The 14,152-nt window shown below is 40.0% G+C and overlaps 1 protein-coding gene across 2 annotated transcripts in view; it reads right to left on the reverse strand.

Annotated features, from left to right (window-relative positions):
* Positions 1-1,831: 1,831 nt before the first annotated feature.
* dnah2 (dynein, axonemal, heavy chain 2) overlaps positions 1,832-14,152 on the reverse strand; it is a 76,415-nt gene continuing 64,094 nt past the window's right edge. For both annotated transcript variants that reach the window (XM_031288457.2, XM_031288456.2), the window contains exons 80-88: positions 13,955-14,146; positions 13,536-13,720; positions 12,398-12,632; positions 9,357-9,508; positions 8,284-8,398; positions 3,783-3,959; positions 3,285-3,359; positions 2,238-2,388; positions 1,832-1,986 (exon numbers count right to left, since the gene is read on the reverse strand). In XM_031288457.2, coding sequence (XP_031144317.1) covers positions 1,832-1,986; positions 2,238-2,388; positions 3,285-3,359; positions 3,783-3,959; positions 8,284-8,398; positions 9,357-9,508; positions 12,398-12,632; positions 13,536-13,720; positions 13,955-14,146 — 1,437 coding nt within the window. The remainder of the gene's footprint in view (positions 1,987-2,237; positions 2,389-3,284; positions 3,360-3,782; positions 3,960-8,283; positions 8,399-9,356; positions 9,509-12,397; positions 12,633-13,535; positions 13,721-13,954; positions 14,147-14,152) is intronic.

Below are 14,152 nucleotides of genomic sequence, written 5' to 3' on the forward strand. Positions count from 1 at the left end.
AGACTTCCTCAAAACATAGGAATTTCAGAAGCTGCTGTTTTACAGTTTGATTGGAAAAGCAGATGGAAGAAGTTGGCTTCAAATGCCCTCAAGAAAGGAATATTTCTGTTGACTGGGAGCATTTGAAAACCTTGGCTCTAAAATAAGACATCCACTGTTAGAACACAGAGATACCGCTGCTTGCAAGATGATAAACAATGCAAGTTTGCACTTACAGTATTTGAACCATAGCAGCCACAAAACTTTGGATACTATATTCCTGTGCTGGAATACACAAATCCAATTCAATTGTTCGACAGGAATGTTAATTACAAGCACACAATAAATATATCTAAATGGTTTCCACACTACATTTAAATTCTAGTTCATTTCAGCCGCTTTATTAAGCTTTTATACATAAAAAACAGTCTCATAGTTTTGTTACAACCAGGCCTGAGAATAGGCCAATTTGAATTTGAATTCAGCATGTTGCTATGAGTGCCCCCCTCCAGCTGCCACCCAACCAGAGACCACCAGTGCGCACACACACACACACACACACACACACAGACGTGGGTCTGATAAAGAGGCTCTTAAACCCTGAGGAAGTTCGTGTTCAGTCTTTCAGAGGGACAATCCTTACGTCTGAATACAACCTTGAACTCAGGCCCCCCTCTCTCTGGTTCCCCTCTCTCATTACTGGACCATTCTTCCTCCCGGCTCACTTTCTCCAGGGTCCCTTCTCTTGTTTTTCGCTCCCTCCCTTTCAGGAGTTTGGGCTGAGTCCTTTCCAGTGGGGAAGTCCAGACCTTCTCTCTCACAACGCTGACCGACTCCAAACGTCTTGTGTGAAGCTTCATTAGAATTCATTTGTTTGAATAGGTTCATTTCTCCTTCAGTCTCTCCCTCCCTCTGTCCTCTTTTTTTTTAGCTTGGGGGAAATGTATATTAGCATAAAAATATGCTTTACCTCACCTTGATTAACTACATTGTTTGCATGTGTGTGTATGTGTTGTTACTGTGTGAAAGATTCTGTGTATCCGAGTGTGCAAAACCAAGGACGAATCTAATTTTCACAAAATGAAAATATTATTCTTTGGTTTAAGGATGTAAAACTAGCAGTAACTGACTTTTGTTCAAATAAAGATTGTAACTGATTTGTATATCCAGGACTGTCTGGTCAATAAGTGCGCAAAGACAAAACATGATATATTATGGGCTTTGTAAAAACATTGGAAAGTCAATGTATTCCAAAACTGAAGCGCTCATTTTTAATGATGTAATTAAGCACTTTTTTTTTTTTTTTTTTTTTTTACAGCCCATGGCTGTCTTCACACAATGCATAACAGCATATTAGATTACCAAGAAATTCAATGAGCACAACAGACACTTACATGACCAGACAGTCACTTGATCCAGATGTTGCATAGAAGCAAGTTTCCAGTAAAACAGAACTTCACAGTAGACCCTGTGTATGTGTGTGTAGGTGTCGGTGTGTAATATGTTTGTGTTTGAGCAGAGTAAAAAGGGGTCAGCATGGAAAGACTGATGCAGGTCTGTGAAGAGGCTGACAGCCGAGAAAGGAGACAAGAAAGAAAGAGAAGAGAAGAGAAAGAGACCTTACCAGAATTGTGTGAGACTAAATCAAAGCGTCAAAGAATGACTCGTCCATTTATTGTTAAAGCTCAGGTGAGAATACAATACATTTGCTGTCTATTGGAGCCTTTTGTCCCAAACTCGGCGATCACAAATAACAATAATATCAAATTCTATTAAAAAAAAAAGAATATAAAGTAATAAACAGCTAAAACAATAAATATAAACAGCAGTAGAAAAGTGTCAGAGTCAATCTTTAGTTGTCCAGGCTCAAGAGAAGAGCAGTCCCTCTCTTGATCCAGTGATCTGGTGTCACAGCTCCAGATTTAAGTTCTACACCAACCACAAAAGATGGGCGGCCTGCCCCACCTGAACGCACCGGGAAGTAGTAACATGGACACAGGTATATACCTACACACACACACACACACACACACACACACACACACACACACACAGAGGCAAGAAGAGAGACAGTATTTGAGACACTGAAACCACAGGGCATGACATTACATCACAAACTATATACAAACAGATGGAAAAAAAACAAGAAACCAATGATGAATCATTCAAAATAAAATAAAACAAAAAAGAGGGGAAGATTTTAAGATGTTGGTATGGAGTAAGGAAATCCTTGACAAAAAAAGTCCCAAACAACTCACTCTTGGCTGCCTTCTTGCGGTTTTCCACAGGTTTGAAGTGGATAGTGGGAATGGGACAGACCATCTGCATGGGTTCAGCTTCCACCAGACAGGAGTTCCTCTTGTCCCAACCAGCCCCCTCCAGGTACAAACCTCGGACAAATACTCCATCCTGTAGGGGGGAGAGACAGGGAGGTGAGGGAATGAGCAGGGAAACAAGGAAGAAAGGGGAGGGAGGCAATCAAAGAAGGGTAAAGCGAGATATATAAACACTTGTTTGGAGGTGACATTTTGCATACAGCTTTGAAAAAAATGTTCATGACAAACAGCCATGCCAATTAGTTAATGAAACTGAGAAAGGAAAGAAGTGGGAGGGGTGAAAAGAAGGGAAAGGGAAGGCTGCAGGGGAAAAGAAGGAAGGAGGAGAGACAGAAGAGACAAAGAGAAATATAGAGATAGGGTAGAAATAATAGAAAGGGGAGAGTAATGGGAAGCAGTAGATCATGAGGGAGTGAGGGAAGAAAAGGGGCAAAAACTGCCAATGGGAAAGATGATGGGGAGAAGAGGGGTCAGAGAAGCGAGGAGGAGAGACAAGGCACAATAAGATAGAGGGAGGGGAGGATGGGAATGGCAGAGAGTAAGGAAGGACATTGGTTCTGGAGTAGCATAGGAGGGTAAAGTGTAGAAAAAGGAGAGAAGTGAGGGGAGACTTGATACAGAGAAATAAGATGAAGTAAGAAATAAAGAGCTACGATGATAGTCATTCTGAAGTGAGAGCAACAAACAAATTAAAACATTTCCACTAATGTCAAAATTTGAATTGTTAAAGTGCTGTAAAAGAATTAAAATGCAAGAGCAGAATTGAGGGATGGGAAGAGGGAGGCGCAAAGCGGCATGCTGCTTTCAATGTAAATACGTTTTTTCAGGAAAAAACAATGTTTGAGTAGAAATGAAAAATGTGATGGAAAGTGCTGATGACAGCTGAAAGCTAATGGCTCAGAAAAAGTGGTCAGATGGTAAGTTTATGGAAATCTTTATGTAAATAGAAACGTTTCTATAGGGAGTCACCTTGGGGGGATAAAGCAGGTTGCTGTCATCTACAGTGGACACTATAAACTCCCAAGACAGTGTGTCCACTGATATCTGCAAGGACAGTTTCACACAATGTTAACCGTTAGATGGACAATATATTGTTATTACAGGTCCAAAAGTCAAACAAGGACATTTCTATTCATTGCATGTACTGTAGAGCCGTATTATTTATTCAAATAAACAGTCACTAATCACTAATATCTGAAAAATAAATAAAATAGAAAATAGAACATAATTGATAGTAAAAGCTATCAAAACTGAATTTAAGCTGTTGTTATCCGAACATCTTGTAGTTCTGATTTTGTTCATTTTTTACAGTTTAATCTTCAGCTGTAGAATCAAATAGTTAAATGGGTTTGGCTTATGAGATCCTTTCAAAAGATATGGCCATTATTCACAAACAAGACAATACAAGCAGTATTTCCTAATGTAGTGTAACTGTCGTTATGCATATGTGGTTGTGTGAACTCTCACGTTGTGCTGTCGAGCAGAGGACTGCAGCACAGCGGTAAGAAAACCATTGGGAAAGGTGAAGCTGGAGAGCCAGAACAAGGTGGGGGGCTCTGCCGTCTCTGCCCAGCGTGCAAAGTGATTGACTCGCTGGCAAAGATCCCTGGTCCATGCTGCCAGGGGCTTCAGTGAAGGGTACGCCTAGTGGACAGAGAGTGATGCAGAGTGTGAGAGAGAGAGAGAGAGAGAGAGAGAGAGAGAGCGGTACATGGAAAATCTATACTCATTTCACGCTTTTAGCTGTTGGCAACCATTCATAATGCGGGTGTGGTGTTGGAGAACTGTGTGAAAATTCTCAAGTGAGGTGTGAACATAGTTATGCTTAAATTCTAATATGACAACTTTTGGTCAACCTTTGGTTGATGTGATATTGACATGATATACAGAGTTATAAACAAAAATCTAAAAAGAATCTACTATATGAGAATCATGATGCAAGATGCTGGGGGACGACATGTTACAATTAGTTATATCAATGGTATCTAATTTATTATATAGTACGTAAAAGAACGATCAATCATTATTTGTATAATCCCTTAATGCACTGATTACATTTTCAAGTAACTGATACTGAACTGATTTGTTGTTGAAAGCAACCAGCACAGTTGCAGTTCACATCCAAGTCTGTCCAGACTCATATATGTAGTGAAGACTTCGAAGCAATTTAATAAAAGGCACACAAAATAAAAAAATACATTTCTTTTGTCAAAACGTGGACGCTTCACACTTATCTTCAACCCACCAGTACAAAAGATCTAAACAGTCACCAGTTTCAAGATTACTGTCACCAATTCAGTATCCGACCAAATGTCTCCCCTTCTGTTCCCGAGTTATGGCGTTGAATAATGGCCAGAAAAGTGTTTTTGAAGAACATTATGACACATGGAAGTTGACCTTTGATCTTTTGGATATAAAATGCCATCACTTCATAATTTTATTCTTTTAGAAGAGATTCCCTCCAGGGGTTGCTGAGAGATCACATTCACAAGAATAGGTAAGACGGACGGACGGACGGACAACCCGAAAACATAATGCCTACGGCAATGGCTATCGGCGTCACAGAGGCATAAAAAGCATTGTAGTATTAACATGATTTAGTACATGAAAAAAAAAATCTTCATTATATGTTGCATGCTTTGTCTGATTTAGGCCCCATTTAACAATTCACCATTCTTCAGTCTTGCAAAGTCTGCCAGTAGGTCTATATACTGTAAGTGCTCCGTCAGTCTTATTAGATTCCTAGAGTGGAGGTTGTGGCTGTCGCGTCAGTGTTTAGGTTGAACTCTTTATTCCACTTCAGGAATATTAATACAATTAGATAGAAATGAGAGTTTATCATTATTAATTGTGCCTTGCTTTTATCACATAATTGCTGTATATCACAATTTCCTTGCCTTTAAAAAAAACCCCAATGAGAACAGACTTTAAAATGCAAAATGATGCTGCTACTGACAATTAAAAGCACAGATGTCACTGACATTTAACATTTTTGCACCGACACCTGTTTCGTTTTTGAACTGACTTAAGGATGCTATTGATAACTTTCTTCAGCCCTTTATTGCCTGGTATCTAGCTTTAGGTCTAAATGTTAGCTGGTCCACAGCAGATCATCTTCTAGACTGACGGCTGTACATACTGTATGTTGTACATGTACTTTTGGTTGTTTGTTTCCATACTCTGCCTGATGCCCATATGCAGACACACGCTACAAGACTGTACAGTATGGGTACACAGCCTGGGCTGAGGGCCTGCAGAGCCACCAACATTAGAGTAACCTTTACTGACATACAATTGATTTCCTTTAATTTATTTTATTGAACTAATTTACACAACACACCAACTCTTCATGGCATGAAACACACAGACACACAAACAGCAGAGCCTTGTGAAGAAACCAGATAGAAAATGTCCGGAGACAGAGAGGCAGGCAGGCCAAAATTAAAGCCATGAGTCTGTGAGCTCAGAACTAATGACAGGCTGCCATGCCAAGGAGGGGCGGAGAAGAGAGGGATGAAGGAAAAAATATGGACAGAGAGTCTATGAGGGGCTGCTGTTGTTGCTTAGACCAGATGAGGCATGAAGAGATTGAGAAAATTAAGAGAGCAGAATGGAGGGAACACAATAAGGAAGATGACAATCAAATGAGATACAGATGAAGATGAAGTAGACAGTGAGTAGACCAAGAACACGTATAAGAGAAATAGAGTAAGTGGTCAATAGAATAGAGAAGCTCAGCTGGAGGCAGCAGCCATAATAGCTGTCCAATATTGCTATAAAAGGAAACACACACACACACACACACACACACACACACACACACGTACACTACATCCAGCAGTAATAAGCCGCTGGCTAAAGCACAATGAGCTCAGGGTCTTTTAAGGAAAGTGGAGCAGGCCTTGGAAGGTTTACTTTGATTATTACACTACGATAAGTCTACAGACGGTGGCTTTGTTCCACCACCGAGGGCCAAGGTATGTTCCACCTGATGAACAGCTACTCATAAATATACACAGACACACAAACATACACATACACATGCATCTGCATACATGCTTTCATGCACAGCCCATAACAAGGACAGAATCAGACACAAACTGCCCTGAATGACCACTGTTCAGTGGACACACGCACATTCCACTGAGCCATACACTACACCCCCCAACCCCCACACACAGTTGCACACACTAACTCACACAATTATACACACACACATTTGAAGCCAGAATCTTGTCTAGCCCCTTGACCCAGGCTGACAGCACCCTGTGTTCTCTCCCCACTGTAAAGAGAGGTCCAGTGATAATGAAGCCAGAATGGAGTGTTCGGACAAAATTACAGCTGGAATGCTGTCAGAGCCCCATCACTGTGTGTGTGTGTGTGTGTGTGTGTGTGTGTGTGTGTGTGTGTGTGTGTGTGTGTGTGTGTGTGTGTGTGTGTGTGTGCACGCGCGCGCGCGAGCGTGTGCACATGCAGTTGGACAGAGGAGAACAATACGTGTGTCTGTGCAGCCAGGCAGAGTGATAGATAAATACACCTTTAATAACAGACCGTTGAGTCAGTACAGAGACAGGCCTGCAGTTGTTTGACTGGCTGAAGGGAGCAGAATAGATTAGTGTTGATCAGATCGTAATCACAAAGATCAATACAGCAAAACCAATAAATGTTAGATTTTTTTCATTGTTTACCTTGGATGTTATCAGGGTTCATACGCATTTTAACCAATACTTTTCCATGACTTTTTCATGACTTTTCGGCAAATTTCCATGACTATGTATTCCTGAAAATGTCAGTCGACATTATACAATAAGAATAGAAATCTGTGTTAAAGTTTACCCTCAGAGGTTTAACAATAAACTGAAAGACAATTAATGTGGTTCATAGTGGGATTCGTAATATCGCGCCCTGAATAGAACGTTGAGGTTAGGACGACGTGAAAATACATTTATTAATCACATATTATGCTGTGTTAAAAAAATAATTCCATGACTTTTCCAAAACTTTCTGGGTCTTTTTATGTTTCCAAAACCTTTCCAGGCCTGGAATTTGCATTTTTTAAATTCCATAACTTTTCCAGGTTTTTTCAAAACGTATAAACCCTTTTCATAATTTAATCCTTACTCAGCATAGTCTTTGGCTACGTTCAGACTGCAGGCAAAAGTGGCCCAAATTTTTTGGGGTCAAGTGACCAGGTCAGACTTCTTCAAAAGTAGTGTGAACAATCAAATCTAGCCCAGATCTGATTTTTTCAAATCAGATTCAGGCCACTTCTATATGGCTACGTTCACACCGCAAGTCTTAATGCCTAATTCAGATTTTTTGCTCAGATCAGATATTTTGTTAGGCTGTTCGCATTACCTATTTAAAATGTGGCCTATATCAGATTCCAGTGTGAACTGTTTGTGGTTTTGAAATGACCCGCATGCGCAAAAGAACAATAACAATGACATCAGACGCAGCGCGCTGTTGCACTAAAGTTAGGGAGGTTTTGGAGTAAGTAAGCATTTTCATTTCAACCCTTTCATTAAAGCTATAGTGTGTAGTTTCTGTCATCCCCATGAGGAATTCTAAGTAATGACAACAATTCTGTCGGTGTATCCACATGATACAAGCCTTCCGTGATCGCGCTTCACCCCCACACCTCCTCCACACAGTTGCTACGTAGCCAAGGAGGAAACGGAGGATTAAAAAAAACATGACTCTTCAGAAGAGGTAATTATCTTTAGTTTCTGCGTGTCTAACTGCGTGTCAATCACTGCTCCGGCATACGCATTCATTCTCCCTTGTGGGGGGAGGGGCTTAGGAGACCGTTTTGGGCTTTAGCGGAAAGGGGGGAGGGACTGAGAAGTTGTCGATGTTCTAATTTTTTGGCTAAGTCCTGGATCTTCGTAATCCTACCTACAGCACCTTTAAGGAGATTGTGTGGGTTATTGTGGCTGCTCTGTGTGTATGTGTGTGTGTCTGGTACCTTCTCCCACAGCGGTGGTACACGGGCGTCATAGATGTACTGGAAGATCTCCTCCAAGCTGGATGACATCACCACAAAACCTTTGATCCCTTTCTCCAGCTCCGCCAGGGATGAACTAACACACAAACATCCACAGTTACAGCACAAATCTGTCAACCCATTTTATTGTAGGTGTTTAGAAGTCACTGCTTCATAGTCTGGCTTTATTGGAATTACTGTGCACTCAGACAGAGAGGTACAAATTAACAGGCTGGGTGATTTGGCGATTGTTGCTGATTTGCATCTTTGCCAGTAACTTTGCTAGTGCCTCCCTGTGTAGCAGGTTTCCGTTGAAAATTACTGGTTTTGATGTTTACATTGCAGCAGATACTGTACACTTGTGTGACTGGTTTGACCATTGACCCATTTTGACCACCCCATTAGGGCATGAAACATGTTGGTAAATCATCTCAGAAGGTTTTGACCAATTGCTTATATCTTCTCAAATCACTATAATTTAATCTCACTTCAGGTTATTGATACATGAGAATGATATTTGTGCACCTATATGGTATTAATACACTGTAAATACAGTTTAATTTGTTTCCTGCAGATTTAATATCTCTATTATCTTTATTTAAACTAGCAACCTGAAAACAACCTGGTGCTTAAAGAGTAACAATATAAAAATGCTTGAGATTAAGTTCTTATGTGAGCCCAAACCTGTAAGTCTAATTATTCACTGATGACAAATTGCAAAAAATATTTTGATTAACATTTTTTAAATTAAGGGAGTAATTCAGGTTAATAACCACTTCCATTTGCTCTCCCGCCACTCTGCTAAATGTGAGCCTACTCACATAGTTCCTCTCTCTATCCTACATTTTTTCACATTTAGTTTACTTTATCTAAGTTTAAACCACAGCCCTCTTTCTTCGAGAGTTGAACCATTTGTACCTGATACTGTATGACACGCACATCCCTATCCCATTTGAGGTACAGTACATACGACACACATGGCCAGCGGAGATTCTTATAGACAAACAAAGAGAGACATACACGCACACACACATGCATAGACATAGAGTTCATACATGATGGTGTCCAGCAGAGAGTTGTATCTCTGGATCTCCTGCAGCAGGACTACATTAAGAGGTGTGGGGTTGTCCTGGAGGAGGGACATGGTGCTTTCGTAGTCAATCACTTTTGGGATCTTCCCACGAACGTCTGCCAACAGCTCTAATACCTGGAGGCACATTGCAAATGTTTACTCCATTGGCCAGCCCAGATATCGGTACCATCTACCAAAACACATTTTACCAGATGACTTAAATAGCTCTATGTGGAAATAATTAATCATTCTTGAATTACTAGGGGGATTTTGTAGGGAAATATATCTGCATAGAAAATAAAAATTAAAAAAGGTGAAAAATCCTCACAGTATGTGAACCATCCTTTCTTGAACTTTAATGCTATACAAACACAAAAGCAAGTGAATGCTGTGACTATCCTACTAGGCTAAAGTCAATGATATTAATAATGCATGCATGTGGCTTCTCTAAAATAAGGAGGCTCCGTTATGTTGTTCACCTTGTGTTACTCGCTCAATTTTAGGTTGTGGTCGACAATTAGCGGAGCCGGCTTTGGTTGTCTGATAAATTGATGAAGATTAAAAATGTTTTCCTATTGCTAACATGCATGGGTCCAAACTGAAGTCATATTGTCAAAACTCATCACACAGCCAGTGAAACAGAAGTTTATGTGGACCAAACTGTGAATCATTTTTCATTGCTTTCACACAAAATGCATTCAATGACCACATTCACCAAAATCCATGAACTCTTTTCTCATTCACACTCCACCACCTGCAAAACACCTTTTCACTGCAGCACATTGTTCAAATGCTAACACACTGTTTTCAAAACTATATATAAATAATATATAAATATATAGAAAGTCTTAGCAGAATATTTATATTAAAATTTAAAAATAATCATTCCAAACAACTGATTTCAGCTGAAAGAGAGGAGATAAGATGTGATGTTGATGAGAACCTGTGGCCAAATGCAGAAGAGAGGGAGGAACCTTCACAGTACTGTACAGTATGAGTGATTTTACCATAGCCTACATGTTGATATTGATATATACATATGATATTTTGATACAACCCGGGAACTATATTCTCAGAAAGGCTTGCTGCAAAGCAAATCACTCGGCCCAAGTAGCAGAAGTAGCAGAGCTTCGCCTTTCTGAGAATATAGTTCCCAGTTTGTTTACGGTTAGAAGATGGCTTTGTCTCATGTTACGTTGTTTTTTGTACACGCTGTGACTCTACAAATCACAACATGTAAATAGGAACATGTTGGCGTTATTTTGTCACTTATTGGGAGCAGTAGGCTAGTTGAAACCAGTTACCTGCAGGTTCTATGCTAGGCTAAGCTACCGGTGGAACCGTCAGACAGCGTTACAACACGCATGGACACGAGAAGGGTATGTATGGACTTGTCTTACTCTGGGGGTTACGGTGAATAAGCTAAAGTCTCAATAAGTCGGCGTGTTCCTTTAAACATGCAGTGTTCTCCATAAAGGAGCACAGATTCTTAGATCTGTATCTTATTACACTGATGACCGTCTGCCAGTGTCGTGTAACCATATGGATGTCTCAGCATTGCTGGGAAAAATCTGTAAAATATGGCAATTGGCTTCATGAAGAGAGCCTTTTCCAGCTCTAACTATTAACTGATCTGCTTCAGAAACAACCGGGCTAAAAATGGCACTACAGCCATGGCAAATATATCTCAATCACAGATGCTTTGTGGCACGTTATATGCCGTGGTTAATGAAAAAAATAAGGGTCAGCTTGTGATCAAGCTGTAAATGTTTGATCCACACAAACGCCATCCAAACAAGGAGGAGAAAAAACAAACTACTGGACATGTAAGAAATACACCTGCAGTTAAGTTTAAGAGGTTTTTGCAACTAGCTTTTACCCTGACCTCAATGCTGAAAGATTACAGTATGTGTATATCTGACAGACATGCTGGGTTGACAGAGTACATGTCTAAACATGTAAAACCTTTGGCTAATGTCAAGTTGCAGCTGAGTGCAATTATGTTGTAGAAATGTACAGTATGATCCAGAATAGGGTTGGGTGATATAATGATACAGACCATCAACCGTCCAATTTTGTCATCCCATTTATACCAATGTAGCTATTGCTTTAATACCTCAGGGTGTGTTAGGCCATTGTGGCTAATGTTTGATTGGCCAGAATTCAATGTGATTAAATAATTTACCAAAACATTTACCACATCAAAATATGATGTTGGGATATAAAAGTGTGTGATAGAGGATTTTATCCTCAACATCCAGTCCAATCTAGAACTTTGGCCAGAGAGAACCTTTATCCATGTGCCAGGCCAAATACTCCTCTGCTATGAAGCAGCTGATCTCAACTGGATATATTAGTACTCTTACTATCCAGATTGGTTAACACGGTAAAACAACTCCAAATGCCATGGCATTCAACCCTGCCATGATATTGTTTTTTCTGTGTTCTGTTGTGATGACCACAAACCTATAGCCCTTTCCAAGGTAATCAAGAGAATTCTGACAGATAGGTTAGATTTTATTAGATGCCTATCAGGATTCAAAAATCAACTATGAAAAACTTTCTTTAAAAAAAATTAATCGAGATTTCCTAAATTTAGCGTACCATCAGACCATGCAGGGAAATAAGGCTGAGTTGCTGGGTGGGATATTACAGGAGATCCAATCTTGTTGAAATTACATGCAATATATGTCTTGGATAGATACATATTTTTAAACATGATGATAATCTCATAATCATTTGTATTTGGTATGCAGCAGGTTTAGTTATATTTCCTCCTTCAGTTATTGAGCACATGCTCCCACTATGGCATGGACTGTGTCCTCAAATTTAATGCTGCTAAGAGTAATGATGCTAGATTAGGAGGAGAGAAAATTGGAATTTCCTAAATTCTCAAATCTCAATACTCTACATACTCTATAATAAAGATGACACTAACTGTATGGCCCAGTATACTGCTCAACTATGGTATGGTGCAAATTCTTTTAAGTGTATTTCCACTTAACTAGTCACCCCCACACTTACCTTATCTTCTCTACTGGGCCCGGCCCCCGTAGTGGTGGAATTGGTGACCTGGGGCTGCAGGGAGAGCAGGGTGTCAAACAGCGTCCTGGTCTCAGCGATCTGGCTAGCAATGTCAGCATTAGAGTGCTGGCCAAACACCTCAGGGTACTCTGTGGCCGGCAGCATGTTGATGTATTCCTTGTATGCGGACTGGGGACCGTCACGGGGGATGTAATAGGAGTTTAAGGAGGACAACCTGACAGATAAAAGGGGGTTGACAGAATACTAAGTCAGTAATATATAATGCTTTTTTTATAAACAGTGGTGTACAATAATACAACAAAGTAAAAAAAACTTACTTTATCTCCATGGAAATGTAACAATTTTATTTCCTGCCAGTTCAATGACCCACGACCCAATTTCCCTGTAGATTATTTTCATCTCATCTAATGACATTTGATGTAATAATGAAAGTACAGCAATATAAAAACCCCTTCAATTTAAATGAGAAAGCACAATTAAGTGTTAGTGTATTGACGATATCTAAATGAATTCTATTGAGAGTAGCTGTTGAAAATGGTAATGGTTTCATTATACTGCAAGACACTCACTGTCCCTCACCCCAGCTGCAAACAACCATCCTATAACACATTCTGCCTGAATGTATAAAGTGGGAAAGCTTATTCTTTAAATATACATGTACAGTCTTCTTTGTATAATTTACATTGGTTTAAGCAAATGCACTAAATGTTATTTGAAAAACAGATTTTCCATTAAATATTTTGAGTATGGTTGATTAGAAATGATGGGAGTGGACACGGCACAAAAGAACATTTCTTAAATTGTAATAATCTGATTGCACACTTGGTGGTGCTGGCACTCTGCAACCTGCAACGAGCTTCAGCAGGGAGTTAAAGTGGCCTCTGCCACCTTAAAGCAGCTGCAATTTGCTTCCACCAGGGGAAAATGGACTGTTTGCATTCGAAGACTATAAAATCGACATCTCTAGGCACGTGCATATCCGCAGTACATAGTTTTTTATTGAAACGTAATAAATTATTAACAGTGTGCACTTGAATTTATACTGCTTACATTGGTAGTAACTAATATATGGCAGAATAAATGTGAGTGTGTATGTGTGGGTATTACAGTGTCTTACCTGAAGAAGGGCTGGTTTACAGCAGCATCACAGAAGTAGTCATTGATGTATGTGGTAAGAAGACGTCTGTCATAGTCATCTGTTACATGACCTCCATAGTTGACCCCAGCGATGAGGTACTTCAGTGCATCCCAGGGAATCTCCTCATACTCATCCAGGTACAGACTCAGCAGACTCTCACTCACCTAGGGGAACATCACAGCAATGATATTAACAGACTGACTTTGAAATGCTAGATATAGCCCAAGAGCAAATACAATTCTCATCTGCAGAAAATAGACAGAAACAGTAAAAATTGACTGGCAAGAAGGAATGTGAACTATCCATTAGCCTAACTGGCCCTCATTTTTGACAGGGTATGAATGGCATTTCTGTCTTTGACTATCAATGTTTCCTTCAGTATCAGATGAGGTCCTGACCTCAAAATCAGAATCGTTGAATCCATAGATAATGTTCCAGCCCAGCTGTAAAAACTTCTTCCTTTCCAGCAGGATGCTGTGAAAAAAGCAGAGGGAAAAGAGCAGCTTCCTGTAGACTACTGGTCTTGAGCAGCGGTTGAACTGAGCCTCTGTTACCAGCTGGTACAGACGCTTCATGTTGGCTTTCAATCCCTGAGG

Source organism: Sander lucioperca, chromosome 9 (genome assembly GCF_008315115.2).
Source record: "Sander lucioperca isolate FBNREF2018 chromosome 9, SLUC_FBN_1.2, whole genome shotgun sequence".
NCBI classification, from domain to species: Eukaryota; Metazoa; Chordata; class Actinopteri; order Perciformes; family Percidae; genus Sander; species Sander lucioperca.